Source organism: Anomaloglossus baeobatrachus, chromosome 2, assembly GCF_048569485.1.
Source record: "Anomaloglossus baeobatrachus isolate aAnoBae1 chromosome 2, aAnoBae1.hap1, whole genome shotgun sequence".
Taxonomy (NCBI): domain Eukaryota; kingdom Metazoa; phylum Chordata; class Amphibia; order Anura; family Aromobatidae; genus Anomaloglossus; species Anomaloglossus baeobatrachus.
The window spans coordinates 688,816,792-688,836,583 of NC_134354.1; the positions used below are offsets into that span (position 1 = coordinate 688,816,792).

The 19,792-nt window shown below is 51.2% G+C and overlaps 1 protein-coding gene across 2 annotated transcripts in view; it reads right to left on the reverse strand.

Annotated features, from left to right (window-relative positions):
• Positions 1-19,792, reverse strand: part of TARBP2 (TARBP2 subunit of RISC loading complex) — a 79,865-nt gene that overhangs the window by 10,954 nt on the left and 49,119 nt on the right. For both annotated transcript variants that reach the window (XM_075337199.1, XM_075337197.1), the window contains exons 5-6: positions 17,591-17,663; positions 10,866-10,983 (exon numbers count right to left, since the gene is read on the reverse strand). In XM_075337199.1, the coding sequence (XP_075193314.1) occupies positions 10,866-10,983; positions 17,591-17,663 (191 nt within the window). The remainder of the gene's footprint in view (positions 1-10,865; positions 10,984-17,590; positions 17,664-19,792) is intronic.

Here is a 19,792-nt window from a genome sequence, read left to right on the forward strand (position 1 = left end):
GGACGACATGCTGTTGTCTCCTCTGAGTACAATCCGGGAGGGTATATAGCCAAAAACCAACAGTGCGACCGTACAGAGTAAATGTATAGCATATAAGCATATATATATATATATACACTTCGGCACCCAGGGGGGCCAGCACCTAGAAACAGGTGCGGCTTACCGACCGCCCAAAGCGGTTGTGTGACCACCAGATTCCCTGCCTGGGTCTCCCAGAGCCGTGTTGTCTCTCCTCTCCAGCTTCAGAAGTGCTGACAGGAATGGCTGCCGGCGTTCTGTGAGGAGGAGGGGGCCGTGGGCGTGCCCTAGAAAGTGCGGGAATCTGGTGCCCCACGGTGCTCAGTGAGGGGGGAAGAGGATACAAAGTATGCTCCAGCCCTCAGCGCTGACGTCCAGTGCAGCGTCCCGCCCTTCCCCTGACTGGCAGGCCCGGGGGCGGGAGTATGCGGTACTAGGCCGCAGAAGCCGGGGACTAAAGTTATAAGCGCGGCCGGCAAACAAGCGCGGTCAGCGCGGTAGTCCCCGGCGCACTAACACACCCAGCAGTGCTGCAGCGTGTATGACACAAGCGCTCCATGCGCCGTCCCCAAGGGGACACAGAGTACCTCACAGTAGCAGGGCCTTGTCCCTGACGATACCCGGCTCCTGTCCAGCAGATTCCCCAGGGGCTGCGGAGGGAGCACGGTCCCAGTGCCTGGAGACCGATTAGGATCCCACTTCACCCAGAGCCCTTAAGGGATGGGGAAGGAAAACAGCATGTGGCTCCTGCCTATGTACCCGCAATGGGTACCTCAACCTTAACAGCACCGCCGACCAGAGTGGGGTGAGAAGGGAGCATGCCGGGGGCCCTGTTATGGGCCCTCTTTTCTTCCATCCGATATAGTCAGCAGCTGCTGCTGACTAAATTGTGGAGCTATGCGTGCATGTGTGCCTCCTTCGCACAAAGCATAAAAACTGAGGAGCCCGTGATGCACGGGGGGGGTGTATAGGCAGAAGGGGAGGGGCTTTACACTTTTAAGTGTAATACTTTGTGTGGCCTCCGGAGGCAGAAGCTATACACCCAATTGTCTGGGTCTCCCAATGGAGCGACAAAGAAACATGTAAAATTTGAGATACTTAGCACACAAAAAATGGCCAGTTATACGTGAGCCCTACAGCCAACGGCAAGGTGACTTTATTGTTGGGTCCCTACCAAACTAATGTCTCTATTTGGGTTAAAAAAAAACCTGTCTGTTGGGCTCAGATAAAAGTATCCATGTTTTTCAAAGCAGTAATGCATTCCCATATTCCTTGTTCCATATATCTTAGCACTACAGAGTGCAACCGTCTCCCGTTTCAAGTTCAGTTTGCACCTGTTCACCTTAGAAATGAAGGATGTGCCATGAGTCTTTTTCTCCTCAAATAGACTCCCCAGCATAAAAAGCAACATCTATGCATTTTTTCTAAACCCCAATACAAAAAACAAAAACAACTCAGTGCTTCACCTGTAATTGCCACAGGACTGCTAAAAAACGCCACAATCCACCAAAGAACTCTGTGGTTATTGTGCCCCCATCTACCACATAAACGCACAAAAAGAATGATCGTTCATCTTAAAATCTGACCCTCATCACAGCACAGCACATCTATTGATGGAGGCACGCCAAAGACTTACCATATTTTTCGCTTTATAACACGCACTTTTGTTCCCCCAAATTTTGGGGGAAAGTAGGGGGTACGTCTTATAATCCGAATATACGAGTCCAGGAGAGATGGGGGCAACTCTCGAGCGGTGCTGGGGGCTGCTGGGGGCTGGTGAAAGCTGCAGCGGGAGATCTCCTGCTCCCACTCATAATATGCACAGCCACTGTCCATCACAGTAGTGCTGAAACCGCACCGCGGCGATGGGCTGGGGGAGCGGCGCATATTATATCTGCCTGCGCCCCCTTTGATCGCACATAAACCCCCCTGTGTTAGATATGGCCCCCATGCTGATGCCCATCCTAAAATAAAAAAGCTTTACTTATCTCCTCCAGCGTGTCTTCCCGATCTCACTGCTGCCGCTGTGATCAGGCACGCAGAGATCATGTCACTCTGCTGTGCTGATCACATGACTGGCACCGAGAACCAGGAAGTGCAGGAGCTGAGCTGCACGGAGGGAGACACGAGGGAAGACAGCGCTGGAGAAAGTAAAGTAAAGTGTTTATTTTACTATGGGCAGCAGCATGGGGGCCATATCAAACACCGGGGGACGTGTGCCAGCAATAGGAGACCTGTGCCAGCTATAGGAGACCTGTGCCAGCACAGGGGGACATGTGGCATCACAGGGGGACATGTGTCAGCACAAGGGGGCTATATTCAATATAAGGGGGCCATATCCAGATTAAGGGGGCTAATTATAGGATGGGGGGCATAAGAGAGATATACCCTATATGATTTGCTAGACAGACACTGGCATTATAAGACTGACCCCATTTAACATAAAAAAAGAATAATTCTCTTTTCCTTCACCAAATTTGGGAGTGCGTCTTATAATCAGGTGCGTCTTATAAAGCGAAAAATACGGTAACATGAACTGCCATGCGTTTCGCAACACTTCCTCAGGGGGCTGCCCTTTGAGGAAGTATTACAAAACGCGGGTCTGGGTGATGCGACACCAGACCTGCCTGGCACTTATTACTTTGATCAGAACTTCATATATAAAACGCTAAAGGCACCATAATTATGTTGATTATGTGGGACTATATCGGACTCAATACTCCATAACTATTTACGTACCAACCTAATACACACACGTAGAAACCAGAGTTGTCTTTCCATTACTATGTTAATTATGTATAGCTAGCAGGTCCATTGTGTGTCCCTTTGTCCCTGGTCACTAATAAGCTAGCTACCTAGGTATGCAGGTAAACCTTTCTGATTTATATATTTTTACACAGAGGTAAGAATGGAATAAAGGAGGTGAATACAACTCCATTTTTTTAACTCATTCTTATCATTTTGTAAACAGAATTTAGCAAAATTCTAGCCAATCCCTTAACGTGAATCTGTCACTAGGTTTTTCTATGTAATCTGAAAGCAGCATGATGCAGGGGCGGAGAGCCTGATTTTAGCGATGCGTCACTTACTGTACTGCTTGTAGTCATTTTGCTAAAATTGCAGATTTCTCTCCTGCAGTTCTGACTGCTGAGCTCTGTATAACCCTGCCCACTCCTCTAATTAGCAGCTTTCTGTGTACATTGACAAAGAAGGGAATTTTGTTTACTTACCGTAAATTCCTTTTCTTCTAGCTCCTATTGGGAGACCCAGACAATTGGGTGTATAGCTTCTGCCTCCGGAGGCCACACAAAGTATTACACTTTAAAAAGTGTAACCCCTCCCCTCTGCCTATACACCCTCCCGTGCATCACGGGCTCCTCAGTTTTGGTGCAAAAGCAGGAAGGAGGAAACTTATAAATTGGTCTAAGGTAAATTCAATCCGAAGGATGTTCGGAGAACTGAAAACCATGAACCAAAAGAAACGATTCAACATGAACAACATGTGTACACAAAAGAACAAACAGCCCGAAGGGAACAGGGGCGGGTGCTGGGTCTCCCAATAGGAGCTAGAAGAAAAGGAATTTACGGTAAGTAAACAAAATTCCCTTCTTCTTTGTCGCTCCATTGGGAGACCCAGACAATTGGGACGTCCAAAAGCAGTCCCTGGGTGGGTAAAAGAATACCTCAATAAAAAGAGCCGAAACGGCCCCCTCTTACAGGTGGGCAACCGCCGCCTGAAGGACTCGCCTACCTAGACTGGTGTCTGCCGAAGCATAGGTATGCACCTGATAGTGTTTCGTGAAAGTGTGCAGACTAGACCAAGTAGCTGCCTGACACACCTGCTGAGCCGTAGCCCGGTGCCGCAATGCCCAGGACGCATCCACGGCTCTGGTAGAATGGGCTTTCAGCCCCAAAGGAAGCGGAAGCCCAGAAGAACGGTAGGCTTCAAGAATCGGTTCTTTGATCCACCGAGCCAAGGTTGACTTGGAAGCCTGCGAACCCTTACGCTGGCCAGCGACAAGGACAACGAGCGCATCTGAACGGCGCAGGGGCGCCGTGCGAGACACGTAGAGCCGGAGAGCTCTCACCAGATCTAACGAGTGCAAATCCTTTTCACATTGGTGAACTGGATGAGGGCAAAATGAAGGTAAGGAGATATCCTGATTGAGATGAAAAGGGGATACCACCTTAGGGAGAAATTCCGGGACCGGACGCAGAACCACCTTATCCTGGTGAAAAACCAGGAAGGGGGCTTTGCATGACAGCGCTGCCAGCTCCGACACTCTACGGAGCGATGTAACTGCCACTAGAAATGCCACCTTCTGCGAAAGACGTGGTAAAGAGACATCCCGCAGCGGCTCGAGAGGTGGTTTCTGAAGAGCCGTTAGCACCCTGTTAAGATCCCAGGGTTCCAGCGGACGCTTGTAAGGTGGGACTATGTGGCAAACTCCCTGCAGGAACGTGCGGACCTGCGGAAGCCTGGCTAGACGCTTTTGAAAAAATACGGATCGCGCCGATACTTGACCCTTGAGAGAGCCGAGAGACAAACCCTTGTCCATTCCGGATTGAAGGAATGAAAGAAAAGTGGGTAAGGCAAAGGGCCAGGGAGAAAAACCCCTATCAGAGCACCAGGATAAGAAGATCCTCCAAGACCTGTGATAGATCTTGGCGGACGTTGGTTTCCTGGCCTGTCTCATAGTGGCAATGACATCTTGAGATAACCCTGAGGACGCTAGGAGCCAGGACTCAATGGCCACACAGTCAGGTTGAGGGCCACAGAATTCAGATGGAAAAACGGCCCTTGAGACAGCAAGTCTGGGCGGTCTGGGAGCGCCCACGGTTGACCCACCGTGAGATGCCACAGATCCGGGTACCACGACCGCCTCGGCGCGACGACAGTCGGACCTGATCTTGCGCAGCACTCTGGGCAGCATCGCCAGAGGAGGAAATACATAAGACAGTCGAAACTGCGACCAATCCTGAACTAATGCGTCCGCCGCCAGAGCTCTGTGATCTTGAGACCGGGCCATGAATGCCGGGACTTTGTTGTTGTGCCGTGACGCCATGAGATCGACGTCCGGCGTTCCCCAGCGGCGACAGATCTCTCGAATACGTCTGGGTGAAGAGACCATTCCCCCGCGTCCATGCCCTGTCGGCTGAGAAAATCTGCTTCCCAGTTTTCTACGCCCGGGATGTGAACTGCGGAAATGGTGGAAGCTGTGGCTTCCACCCACTGCAGAATTCGGCGGACTTCCTGGAAGGCTTGACGACTGCGAGTGCCGCCTTGGTGGTTGATGTATGCGACGGCAGTGGCGTTGTCCAACTGGATCCGGATCTGCCTGCCCTCCAGCCACCGATGAAAGGCCAATAGGGCTAGATACACTGCCCTTATCTCCAGAATATTGATCTGAAGGGATGACTCTATCGGGGTCCAGGTTCCCTGAGCCCTGTGGTGGAGAAAAACCGCCCCCCACCCTGACAGGCTCGCGTCCGTCGTGACCACAGCCCAGGTGGGGGGTAGAAAGGATTTTCCCTGCGATAGAGAGTTGGGAAGGAGCCACCACTGAAGTGACGTCTTGGTTGCAAGGGAAAGAGAGACGTTCCTGTCGAGTGAAGTCGACCTCCTGTCCCATTTGCGGAGAATGTCCCACTGGAGTGGCCGCAGATGGAATTGCGCGAAGGGCACTGCCTCCATCGCTGCCACCATCTTCCCCAGGAAGTGCATGAGGCGCCTCAAGGGGTGCGACTGACCCCGAAGAAGAGATTGTACCCCTGCCTGCAGCGAAAGCTGCTTGTCCAGCGGTAGCATGACTACTGCTGACTGAGAATGAAAATCCATCCCAAGGTACGTCAGTGATTGGGTCGGTGTCAACTTGGATTTTGGGAAGTTGATGATCCACCCGAACTTCTGGAGAGTCACCAGAGCGACGGAAAGGCTGTTTTGACACGCCATCTGAGAGGGTGCCCTGACCAGAAGATCGTCTAAGTAGGGAATCACCGAGTGGCCCTGAGAGTGTAGGACCGCCACAACAGATGCCATGACCTTGGTGAACACCCGTGGGGCTGTCGCCAGGCCGAAAGGCAATGCCACGAACTGAAGGTGTTCGTCCCCGATGGCGAAACGCAAAAAGCGTTGATGTTCGGGTGCGATCGGCACATGGAGATAAGCATCCTTGATGTCGATCGATGCTAGGAAGTCTCCTTGTGACATCGAAGCGATGACAGAGCGGAGAGATTCCATCCGAAACCGTCTGGTGCTCACATGTCTGTTGAGCAGTTTGAGGTCCAGAACGGGACGGAACGAGCCGTCCTTCTTTGGCACCACAAACAAGTTGGAGTAAAAGCCGCGACCATGTTCCTGGAGGGGAACAGCGATCACAACTCTTTCTGTCTTCAGAGTGTTCACCGCCTGAAAAAGTGCATTGGCTCGCTCGGGGGGCGGAGATGTTCTCAAGAAACGAGTCGGGGGACGAGAGCTGAACTCTATCCTGTAACCGTGAGACAGAATGTCTCTCACCCATCGGTCTTGGACATGTGGCCACCAGGCGTCGCAAAAGCGGGAGAGCCTGCCACCGACCGAGGATGCGGCTAGGGGATGCCGAGAGTCATGAGGAGGCCGCCTTGGAGGCAGTGCCTCCGGCGGTTTTTTGGGGGCGTGCCTTAGACCGCCACGCAAAAGAGTTCCTCTGGCCCTTCTCTGGCCTGTTGGACGAGGAGGATTGGGACTTGGCTGAGGGCCGAAAGGACCGAAACCTCGGTTGTATTTTCCGTTGCTGAGGTCTCTTCGGTTTGGACTGGGGTAAGGACGAGTCCTTTCCCTTGGATTCCTTAATAATTTCATCCAATCGTTCGCCAAACAAACGGTCGCCAGCAAACGGCAAACCGGTTAAGAACTTCTTGGAAGCAGAGTCTGCCTTCCATTCGCGTAGCCACATGGCTCTGCGGACTGCCACCGAATTAGCGGATGCTACCGCTGTACGGCTAGCAGAGTCCAGGACGGCGTTCATGGCGTAGGACGAAAAAGCAGACGCCTGAGAAGTCAAAGACGCAACTTGCGGAGCAGAGGTACGTGTCACCGCATTAATCTCAGACAAACAAGCTGAGATAGCTTGGAGTGCCCACACGGCTGCAAAGGCCGGGGCAAAAGACGCACCTGTGGCTTCATAGATGGATTTCACCAGGAGCTCTATCTGCCTGTCAGTGGCATCCTTGAGCGATGAGCCATCTGCAACTGATACTACAGATCTAGCCGCCAGTCTAGAGACTGGAGGATCCATCTTGGGACATTGAGCCCAACCCTTAACTACGTCAGAGGGGAAGGGGTAACGTGTGTCATTAAGGCGCTTAGTAAAGCGCTTGTCCGGAAAAGCTCTGTGCTTCTGGACAGCATCTCTGAAGTTGGAGTGATCGAAAAACGCACTCCGTGTACGTTTGGGAAACCTAAACTGGTGTTTCTCCTGCTGCGAAGCCGACTCCTCTATAGGTGGAGCTGGGGAAGAGAGATCTAGCACCTGGTTGATGGACGATATAAGGTCATTTACTATGGCGTCCCCTTCAGGTGTATCAAGATTGAGAGCAACGTCAGGGTCAGAGCCCTGAGCTGCGACGTCCGCCTCATCCTCCAGGGAGTCCTCAAGCTGAGACCCCGAGCAGTGTGAGGAAGTCGGGGAAGATTCCCAGCGAGCCCGCTTAGCCGGTCTGGGACTGTGGTCCGTGCAGGAGTCCTCCACGTGAGACCTAGGGGCCACCCCGGGAGCACGCTGCGGCGCAGACCGAGAGGGGCCTGGAGGCGATGATCCAACAGTGCCTGGGGCCTGTGTAAGGACCGGTCTGGACTGCAAGGCTTCTAGTAGCTTGGCAGACCATTTGTCCATAGACTGAGCCATGGATTGTGAAAGTGACTCAGAAAGTTTCTCAGCAAAAACTGCCAACTCTGTCCCTGCCGCCTGGACAGGGGAAGCAGGAGGGTCTGCCTGAGCCGAGGGGCCCACTAGTGACCGAGGCTCCGGCTGGGCAAGTGCAACAGGGGTCGAGCATTGCTCACAGTGAGGGTAGGTGGAACCCGCAGGTAACATAGCCCTACAAGAGGTACAGGTTGCAAAAAAACCCTTTGCCTTAGCGCCCTTGCTCCTTGTGGATGACATGCTGTTGTCTCCTAGGAGAGTGATCACTGAGGGTATATAGCCAAAAGCAAACAACCCGGCCGACAGAGAAAATATATACATATACACATACACATATATATACATATATACATATATACATATATATATATATATATATATATATATATATATATATATATATATATATATATATATATATATATATATATATATATACATATATACACACACTCCGGCACCCTAGGGGGACCAGCACCAGGTGCCCGGTGTGGCTTACCGACCGCCCAAAGCGGAGTGTGTGTCCACCAGATTCCCTGCCTTAGGTCTCCCAGAGCTCGTTCCTGAAATCCTCCACCGGCAGAGTGTTGTATAAAAATGGCTGCCGGAGCTCTCAGGGGAGGAGGGAGCCGTGGGCGGCGACTATTAAAGTGCAGGAATCTGGGGCCCTACAGTGATCAGTGAGGGGGGGAGGACACCTAAAGTATGCTCCAGCCCTCACTGCCGACGTCAGGTCGACCGTCCCGCCCTTACCCCTGACTGGCAGGCCCGGGGGCGGGAGTTATGGTACTAGGCCGCAATGAAGCCGGGGACTAGATTTAATACTGCGGCCGACAAACAGGCGCGGTCGGCGCGGAAGTCCCGGTCTTCACAAACCAGCAGCTGCTGCAGCGTCTGTGAAACAAGCGCTCCATGCACCGTCCCCATGGGGACACAGAGTACCTTTTGATGCAGGGCCTTGTCCCTGAAAATACAATAGACTCCTGTCCGGCAGATTCCCACAGGGGCTGCGGAGGGAGCCCGGTCCCAGTGAATGGATGACCGGTTAGGATCCCACTTCATCCAGAGCCTCTAAGGGATGGTGAAGGAAAACGGCATGTGGCTCCAGCCTCTGTACCCGCAATGGGTACCTCAACCTTAACAGCACCGCCGACTTAGTGGGGTGAGAAGGGAACATGCCGGGGGCCCTGTGGGGGCCCTCTTTTCTTCCAACCGATAAAATCAGCAGCTGCTGCTGACTAAAATGGAGATGCATGAGTGGATGTGTGCCTCCTTCTACACAAAGCATAAAACTGAGGAGCCCCTGATGCACGGCAGGGTGTATAGGCAGAGGGGAGGGGTTACACTTTTTAAAGTGTAATACTTTGTGTGGCCTCCGGAGGCAGAAGCTATACACCCAATTGTCTGGGTCTCCCAATGGAGCGACAAAGAAAAAGTGCTAATCAGTGTTTGGGGCTGGGTTGGACTAGTAGGCATGATTAGTCCTTTAGTTATAACATAGTGCTGGTAAAACATTGATTGTTTTGAAACCACAACACACAGCAGTGACAAATTACTGGTCTCAGTCCCTACATCATAGCAAAACCTTGCTGACAGATTCCCTTTAAAGGGAATCTGTCACCAGGTTTTTTGCTACTCCATCTGAGAGCAGCATACTGTAGAGAAAGAGACCTTGATTCCAGCGATGTGTCACTTACTGAGCTGTTTGCTGTCAATTTTGACAAAATCAATGCTTTCTCTGCTGCAGATCTAGCAGTTATACAGAGCTCATGAATATGCTGGACTACCTGCAGCACGCCAAGTAGTTCTTTAATGATAAAAATTACTGTTTAACCAGCAATAGATTATCATTAAGTGACTACTTGATGTGCTGTCAGGTAGTCCAGCATTTTCATGAGCTCTGTATAACTGTTTGGGGCACTTTGCACACTAAGACATCGCAGGTGCGATGTCAGTGGGGTCAAATTGAAAGTGACGCACATCCGGCGTCGCACGCCATATCGTAGTGTGTAAAGCCTTTTTGATATGATTAACGAGCGCAAAATCGTCGTAATCGTATGATCGGTGTAGCGTCGGTCATTTCCATAATTTGGAAATGACCGATGTGACGATGTTGTTCCTAGTTCCAGCGGCAGCACACATCGCTGTGTGTGAAGCCGCAGGAGCGAGGAACATCTACCTGCGTAATGCGGCTCCTGACAGCTATGCGGAAGGAAGGAGGTGGGCGGGATGTTTACGTCCCGCTCAGCTCCGCCCCTCCGCTTCTATTGGCCGCCTGCCGCGTGACGTCGCTATGACGCCGCACGACGGCGGGTCGCAGGAAAGTGCGACGTCGCAGGGCAGGTGAGTGCATGTGAAGCTGCCGTAGCGATAATGTTCGCTACGCCAGCTATCACCATGATATCGCAGCTGCGACGGGGGCGGGGACTATCGCGCACGGCATCGCAGCATCGGCTTGCGATGTCGTAGTGTGCAAAGTGCCCCTTAGATCTGCAGTAGAGAAACATTGATTTTATCAAACTGACAGCAAACAGCTCAGTAAGTGACACATCGCTGGAATCAGAGTGTCTGTCTCTACATTATAATGCTCTCAGATTAGGTGGCAAAAAGGGGTGCCATACTGCTAAACAATTAGAAATTTTAACTTACAAACAAAAACATTTTTTTTTTCTTTTTTGTATAGGCATCATGGCTCCTTGATGTAGAAAGTGTGAATGGAACCCGATCAATAAAAAGTAAAATGACACACATAGCATTAACCAGTTATTTTATCACAGAATAATTGAATAGCGTATTACTTCTTACATGCAGTACATTGAGAGATTACTACTTTACTAGAATGCATGCTCTTTAAGCTGCAATGAATAAAGTATATATTTCAAATGCCTCCTTACAGCCTGTCCTGACAATCCGATCCTAACGCCCGATGTGTTTCCTACGTACCGATCTCTAGAAAACGCTCCACCCGACAGGTCATGGTGAACTCTTTCCGGTGTGCTGGTCCTGACTCCTGTGTAACTGTGTACTCAGGAAGGCGCCAGCCTTTCTGCACCACCAGCTCCTAACAAATGAAAAAAGGTGGTAACAAAAGGAACAATTTAGCAAATTATAAATTAGTTTTCCCCAAGAACAAGGTTCATTTTAATCAACTAATCTTGGAATAATAATAAGTTCCACAATTGGCTGTGTTTAAAGGAAAAAAAGTTCCTGTACAGAGATAATCATATACGTGTGTCCCTGCTATGAAATGTATACAGACATTACAGCACGTTATCGCAAATACTTTCTTTGAGGCAAAAATATTTTTTTAAAAAAAAGCAGGGAAATGTTTTAGCTCACAAAGAAGGGAATTTTGTTTACTTACCGTAAATTCCTTTTCTTCTAGCTCCAATTGGGAGACCCAGACAATTGGGTGTATAGCTATGCCTCCGGAGGCCGCACAAAGTATTACACTTAAAAGTGTTAAGCCCCTCCCCTTCTGCCTATACACCCCCCGTGCTCCCACGGGCTCCTCAGTTTTGGTGCAAAAGCAAGAAGGAGGAAAAAGAATTATAAACTGGTTTAAAGTAACTTCAATCCGAAGGAATATCGGAGAACTGAAACCATTCAACATGAACAACATGTGTACACAAAAAAACAGGGGCGGGTGCTGGGTCTCCCAATTGGAGCTAGAAGAAAAGGAATTTACGGTAAGTAAACAAAATTCCCTTCTTCTTTGTCGCTCCATTGGGAGACCCAGACAATTGGGACGTCCAAAAGCAGTCCCTGGGTGGGTAAAATAATACCTCATAATAGAGCCGCAACCGGCTCCGTCCTACAGGTGGGCAACCGCCGCCTGAAGGACTCGTCTACCTAGGCTGGCATCCGCCGAAGCATAGGTATGCACCTGATAGTGTTTCGTGAAAGTGTGCAGGCTCGACCAGGTAGCCGCCTGACACACCTGCTGAGCCGTAGCCTGGTGCCTCAAAGCCCAGGACGCGCCCACGGCTCTGGTAGAATGGGCCTTCAGCCCTGAGGGAACCGGAAGCCCAGCCGAACGGTAAGCTTCGAGAATTGGCTCCTTGATCCACCGAGCCAGGGTTGATTTGGAAGCCTGTGACCCTTTACGCTGGCCAGCGACAAGGACAAAGAGTGCATCCGAGCGGCGCAGGGGCGCCGTACGAGAAATGTAGAGTCTGAGTGCTCTCACCAGATCTAACAAGTGCAAATCCTTTTCACATTGGTGAACTGGATGAGGACAAAAAGAAGGTAAGGAGATATCCTGATTGAGATGAAAGGGGGATACCACCTTAGGGAGAAATTCCGGAACCGGACGCAGAACCACCTTGTCCTGGTGAAACACCAGGAAAGGGGCTTTGCATGACAGCGCTGCTAGCTCAGACACTCTCCGAAGTGAAGTGACTGCTACTAGAAAAACCACTTTCTGCGAAAGGCGTGAGAGAGAAATATCTCTCATTGGCTCGAATGGTGGTTTCTGAAGAACCATCAGTACCCTGTTCAGATCCCAGGGTTCTAACGGCCGCTTGTAAGGAGGAACGATGTGACAAACCCCCTGCAGGAACGTGCGTACCTGTGGAAGTCTGGCTAGGCGCTTCTGGAAAAACACAGAGAGCGCTGAGACTTGTCCCTTAAGGGAGCCGAGCGACAAACCCTTTTCCAGTCCAGATTGAAGGAAGGACAGAAAAGTGGGCAAGGCAAAAGGCCAGGGAGAAAAACCCTGAGCAGAGCACCACGACAGGAAAATTTTCCACGTCCTGTGGTAGATCTTGGCGGACGTTGGTTTCCTAGCCTGTCTCATAGTGGCAATGACGTCTTGAGATAACCCTGAAGACGCTAGGATCCAGGACTCAATGGCCACACAGTCAGGTTGAGGGCCGCAGAATTCAGATGGAAAAACGGCCCTTGAGACAGCAAGTCTGGTCGGTCTGGTAGTGCCCACGGTTGGCCGACCGTGAGATGCCACAGATCCGGGTACCACGACCGCCTCGGCCAGTCTGTAGCGACGAGGATGACGCGGCGGCAGTCGGCCCTGATCTTGCGTAACACTCTGGGCAACAGTGCCAGCGGAGGAAACCCATAAGGGAGCTGAAACTGCGACCAATCCTGGACTAAGGCGTCTGCCGCCAGAGCTCTGGGATCTTGAGACCGTGCCATGAACGCCGGTACCTTGTTGTTGTGCCGGGACGCCATGAGGTCGACGTCCGGCACCCCCCAGCGGCAACAGATCTCCTGAAACACGTCCGGGTGAAGGGACCATTCCCCTGCGTCCATGCCCTGGCGACAGATAATCTGCTTCCCAGTTTTCCACGCCTGGAATGTGAACTGCAGAGATGGTGGAGGCCGTGGCTTCCACCCACATCAAAATCCGCCGGACTTCTTGGAAGGCTTGCCGACTGCGTGTGCCGCCTTGGTGGTTGATGTATGCCACCGCTGTGGAATTGTCCGACTGAATTCTGATCTGCTTGCCTTCCAGCCACTGCTGGAACGCTTTCAGGGCAAGATACACTGCCCGTATTTCCAGAACATTGATCTGAAGCGAGGACTCTTGCTGGGTCCACGTACCCTGAGCCCTGTGGTGGAGAAACACCGCTCCCCACCCTGACAGACTCGCGTCCGTCGTGACCACCTCCCAGGATGGGGGTAGGAAGGATTTCCCCTTCGATAATGAAGTGGGAAGAAGCCACCACCGAAGGGAAGCTTTGGTCGCCTGAGAGAGGGAGACGTTCCTGTCGAGGGACGTCGGCTTCCTGTCCCATTTGCGTAGGATGTCCCATTGAAGAGGACGCAGGTGAAACTGCGCGAAAGGAACTGCCTCCATTGCTGCCACCATCTTCCCCAGGAAGTGCATGAGGCGCCTCAAGGTGTGTGACTGACCTTGAAGGAGAGATTGTACCCCTGTCTGTAGTGACCGCTGCTTGATCAGCGGAAGCTTCACTATCGCTGAGAGGGTATGAAACTCCATGCCAAGGTATGTCAGCGATTTGGCCGGTGTCAGATTTGATTTTAGAAAATTGATGATCCACCCGAAACTCTGGAGAGTCTCCAGGGTAGCGTCGAGGCTGTGTTGGCATGCCTCTAGAGAGGGTGCCTTGATCAACAGATCGTCCAAGTACGGGATCACCGAGTGACCCTGAGAGTGGAGGACCGCTACTACAGTAGCCATAACCTTGGTGAAAACCCGTGGGGCTGTTGCCAGGCCGAACTGCAGTGCCACGAACTGCAGGTGTTCGTTTTCTATGGCGAAGCGCAAGAAGCGCTGGTGCTCTGGAGCAATCGGTACGTGGAGATAAGCATCTTTGATATCGATCGATGCAAGGAAATCTCCTTGGGACATTGAGGCGATGACGGAGCGGAGGGATTCCATCCGGAACCGCCTGGTCTTTACGTGTTTGTTGAGAAGTTTCAGGTCCAGGACAGGTCGGAAAGACCCGTCCTTCTTTGGGACCACAAACAAGTTGGAGTAAAAACCGTGGCCCTGTTGCTGAAGAGGAACAGGGACCACCACTCCTTCTGCCTTCAGAGTGCCCAGCGGCTGCAGAAGAGCCTCGGCTCGCTCGGGAGGCGGGGATGACCTGAAGAATCGAGTCGGGGGACGAGAGGTGAACTCTATCTTGTAACCGTGAGACAGAATGTCTCTCACCCAACGGTCTTTTACCCGTGGCAGCCAGGTGTCGCAAAAGCGGGAGAGCCTGCCACCGACCGAGGATGCGGAGTGAGGAGGCCGAAAGTCATGAGGAAGCCGCTTTGGTAGCGGCACCTCCGGTGGTCTTTTTAGGACGTGACTTAGACCGCCATGCATCAGAGTTCCTTTGATCTTTCTGAGGCCTTTTGGACGAGGAGAATTGGGACCTGCCCGCGCCCCAAAAGGACCGAAACCTCGACTGCCCCTTTCTCTGTTGGGGTATGTTCGGTTTGGGCTGGGGTAAGGATGTATCCTTTCCCTTGGATTGTTTGATGATTTCATCCAAACGCTCGCCAAACAATCGGTCGCCAGAAATTGGCAAACTGGTTAAGCGCTTTTTGGAAACAGAATCTGCCTTCCATTCCCGTAGCCACAAAGCCCTGCGGAGTACCACCGAATTGGCGGCTGCAACCGCCGTACGGCTCGCAGAGTCCAGGACAGCATTAATAGCGTAAGACGCAAATGCCGACGTCTGAGTGGTTATGGACGCCACCTGTGGCGCGGACGTGCGTGTGGCTGCGTCAATTTGCGCTTGACCTGCTGAGATAGCTTGTAGCGCCCATACGGCTGCGAATGCTGGGGCAAAAGAAGCGCCGATAGCTTCATAGATGGATTTCAACCAGAGCTCCATCTGCCTGTCAGTGGCATCTTTGAGTGAAGCCCCATCTTCCACTGCAAGTATGGATCTAGCTGCCAGTCTGGAGATTGGAGGATCCACTTTGGGACACTGAGCCCAACTTTTGACCACGTCAGGGGGAAAGGGATAACGTGTATCCTTAAGGCGCTTAGAAAAACGCTTATCTGGACAAGCATGGTGATTCTGGACTGCCTCTCTGAAATCAGAGTGGTCCAGAAACATACTCTGTGTACGCTTGGGAAACCTGAAACGGAATTTCTCCTGCTGAGAAGCTGACTCCTCCACCGGAGGAGCTGAGGGAGAAATATCCAACATACGATTGATGGACGCAATAAGGTCGTTCACTATGGCGTCCCCGTCCGGAGTATCAAGATTGAGAGCGGCCTCAGGATCAGAATCCTGATCAGCTGTCTCCGCATCATCAACCAGAGATTCCCCCCTCTGAGACCCTGCACAATATGATGATGTCGAGGGAAAATCTAAGCGAGCTCGCTTAGTCGGTCTGGGGCTGGGGTCTGTGTCAGAACCCTCAGCCTGGGATCCATGAGATACCCCGGGAGGACATTGTTGGTCCAGCTGAGGTGGGCCAGGGAACAAAGATTCAACAGAGTCCCTGTGCTGAGATACCGGCCTGGACTGCAAGGCTTCTAGTATCTTAGCCATAGTCTCAGAGAGTTTTGCAAACTCCGTCCCCGTCACCTCAACAGTGTTAGCAGGTGGCTCCCCCTGGGCCCCCCCTAGCAGAGGCTCTGGCTGAGCAAGTGCCACAGGGGCCGAACAGTGCACACAATGAGGGTCAGTGGAACCTGCCGGTAGCGGGGTCGTACATGCGGCGCAGGCAACATAATAAGCCTGTGTTTTGGCACCCCTGCCTTTCGTGGGCGCCATGCTATTATCTTCCCTGAGCAACACAATAGGGTATATAGCCAGAAATCAACTGTGCACCATACAGTGTAAAATAAACATATAATGTTACACTACTGCACAATGGGGCTAGCACCACAGGTGCTGCTTACCACCCGCTTAAAGCGGTTGTGAGGCCACCAGAGTCCCTGCCTGGGTCTCCCAGACTTTGTCCCCCTCTGCAGCGTCCGAGGAGCTGACAGGAATGGCTGCCGGCGTCCTGAGGAGAGGAGGGAGCCGTGGGCGTGACCCAGAAAGTGCGGGAACTGGTGCCCGCACTGTGCACAGTGAGAGGGGTGGAGTATGCAAAGCATGCTCCAGCCCTCAGTGCTGCTCGTTCTGTGCAGCGTCCCGCCCTTCCCCTGCTTGTCAGGGCTGGGGGTGGGAGGAAAGGAAACTAGGCCGCAAAAAGCCGGGGACTCTAGTAATAAACGCGGCCGCCGTAAAAGCGCGGCCGCGTGGAAGTCCCCGGCGCACTACAAGTCCCAGCCGCGCCGCAGTGTTTCCATGGCAGCGGCGGTCAGTGCGGCAGTCCCTATACATAAACACACTCAGCAACGCTGAGTGTGTAATGGCACATATTAACCCGGTCAGCGCCGCGGTCCCCGGTGCACTAGCACACCCAGCAAAGCTGGAGTGTTGCTGTGCGCGGTCCCCACCGGGATACAGAGTACCTCCAAGTAGCAGGGCCATGTCCCTGAACGATACCCGGCTCCTATCCAGCAGGCTCCACAGGAGTTGTGGATGAAGCACGGTCTCAGTGCCTGGAGACCGATAGGATCCCACTTCCACCAGAGCCCTGAGGGGGATGGGGAAGGAAAACAGCATGTGGGCTCCAGCCTCCGTACCCGCAATGGATACCTCAACCTTACAACACCGCCGACAAGAGTGGGGTGAGAAGGGAGCATGCTGGGGGCTCTATATGGGCCCACTTTTCTTCCATCCGACATGGTCAGCAGCTGCTGCTGACCACTCTCTGGAGCTGTGCGTGCATGTCTGACCTCCTTCACACAAAGCAAAAAACTGAGGAGCCCGTGGGAGCACGGGGGGTGTATAGGCAGAAGGGGAGGGGCTTAACACTTTTAAGTGTAATACTTTGTGCGGCCTCCGGAGGCATAGCCTATACACCCAATTGTCTGGGTCTCCCAATGGAGCGACAAAGAAAAGACCAGCTATATGTTTTACCTCACAAAAAGACCAGCTATGATCCCATGCTGTAATATCTGTATACTTTCTTCCTACCATGGACAGCAAATGTGGTATGATCAGACTATGTCCCTGTACGGTCAGACACGACCACATTTATAAAATTCTCTCAGCACACAAACTTTTTTTTAAAAAAAAAAATCCAAATGGGGAGCTTATTATTATTCCTAGGTCTATTGGTTCAACCTTTAAAATCAATTTTGTTTGTGGGAAAAACACTTAAGGCATGAGAGAATTTACCTGTAGGGCCCCCACAGGATTTCCATCCGACTGCTGTGCAGACAAAGGCGATTTAATTTCAATACTGTGATTCCTAAGCAAAAGACATTAAAACAAATGTTTTAGGATGTTACCAAAAACCCACATTATTATTGACTTGGCCTGCGCTGCAGAGATCGTTTACAGCAGTCATGGTAATGTCATCAAAGGCAGGATTACAGTGCAAACAAATATACATAGGATTCACCATTCACAATGTGTCACAGCTCACCTCCTCCCCCTCCCTGCACAATGACCTCTGCAATGTGGCTCACCCAAGAGCATGAAACCGTCATTATCCATACAGTTAACAGAAATGTGTCGACCTGACATAAGAATGGATGCAATTCACTGTACTGGGTTTCAGCAGTGAGAACATATGCTGAAGAGAGGCTGTCCAATAAAGCAATTAGTTTTATTTCGGGTCTTTGGAGCAGAAGAAGAAGATTTTTGGAACTCACGCCTACCAACGACCTCCCAACACAGTCCCAACGCCCGCCGAGGTCGTTATACAGGTCGCTGATCGTTACGTCGTTGGTAAGATCTGACTGTGTGACATCTCACCAGCGACCTCCCAGCGACCCTTATCAGGTCACATTGTTTTCGGGATCGCTGGTAAGTCGTTAAATGTGACGGGGGCTTAAAGCATTCTAAAGACTGGTCAGGAGGGGAAAAAAAAACAAAACAAAAATGGCGAGAGAAGGTCATCTCACTTAAGGGAGAAAAGTGAAAAACACAGAGGAGAGGAAAAGCCAGACAACGGACCCCTGATCAGGACAGAAGGACAATAAGACCAGGTTGCTAGTTCTGAGACTTGTCAATAGAAGTGATCGTTGCTAAAATAAACCCCAAAACTTTACAGAGCGAGGAAAGAAGACTAGAATAGGTTCAAAAAGAGCGCTATAGAGCAATTAACACCAGATGAGGTCCCAGGGATCCTCAGGAGGCAGCCAATGAATTACAAGGCGTGCCCACCTCACAGGAAATCTTGAACAGTCAACGGAAAAACTTGAAAAAGATTAAAAGGGCAGAGACCTGACCTTGGAGATAACTGAGGAACAGGCCGGGTTCAAGGTTCGACAGCAAGATCAGGAGGAAAGGAAAGGGACATGTACAAGGATAGTTACAAAGCGAGAGGGTTGCGCTGCTTTGTCATTTATCAATGACCTAATCGGGGAACTGGTAGTTCATAGATTAGAGCGGTCCAAGAAAACAGATATGGAAGTCACCACAAGATGTCTGAGAGAAAATAGGTTACTTCCGCGATGAGATTGACATCCTCCTTAGATCTGAATCTTTTAGTTCACGCCAGAACTAGAGGATGATGGAAAGAGACTGGGGGCTGTAAAATCAAGGAGACTGCCAGAGCGTTGGGAGACAACCACTGACAAACTGAAGGACTCTATCACACCTTGGATGCCAACATTCGACATCAGGGGTGCTTCACCGTAAATGAATATAGATGCGAACCATCTAATGAGGCAATCACTTCTTCTGTCGAATGTCTTTCACAGGTTGAGAAGTCGGCGGTCCAGAACCCAATCCGGGAATGTGAACTGCTGAAATCACGATACACATTGCGGAACAAATGGTCAGATACCTCTGCCACGGCCAATGGGGATAGGGTTCCACCTTGGTGAATGATGAATGCTGTGGGGTTGTCGATTAGATGTGGAGGGCACCAAGCAAAAACCAGCTACCAAAAGCAGGGGAGGTAAATGAACGGCTCTGTATTCCAGATGAAGAAAGAAGGGAAAAGGCTTAGAGAGCCTACTAACGATCCTGAACTGTGAGATACTAGAATAAGTTTGCCAAATACGAAAACAGGCATCCATCATCCCAATTTTCCAACAATTGGAAGAGTCTTTGGCAAAGAAAAGAGTACAATGCTGCCACAAACGGTAGACTTACACAAAAGGGAATTGCTTGGGCAAAGTGGAGCATGGAGCCGAAGGTCAGAGTGTTCGAGTTCCAAGAAGTAGAGTACAGGACATTTATACAGGAAGGGGGGACTCTTGTTCAAGCGATTAAAAAAAAAAAAACAGCAGTCAAACGACTAGACATTGAGTTGGGATAGGAGACAACTTTACATGTTGAAGGTTAAACCCAAATGAGAAATGTGCAGTGAGAGGCATGGAAAACTCTTGCAGTGTGCAGAAGAGAAGATCCTTGAGCCATGTGTGA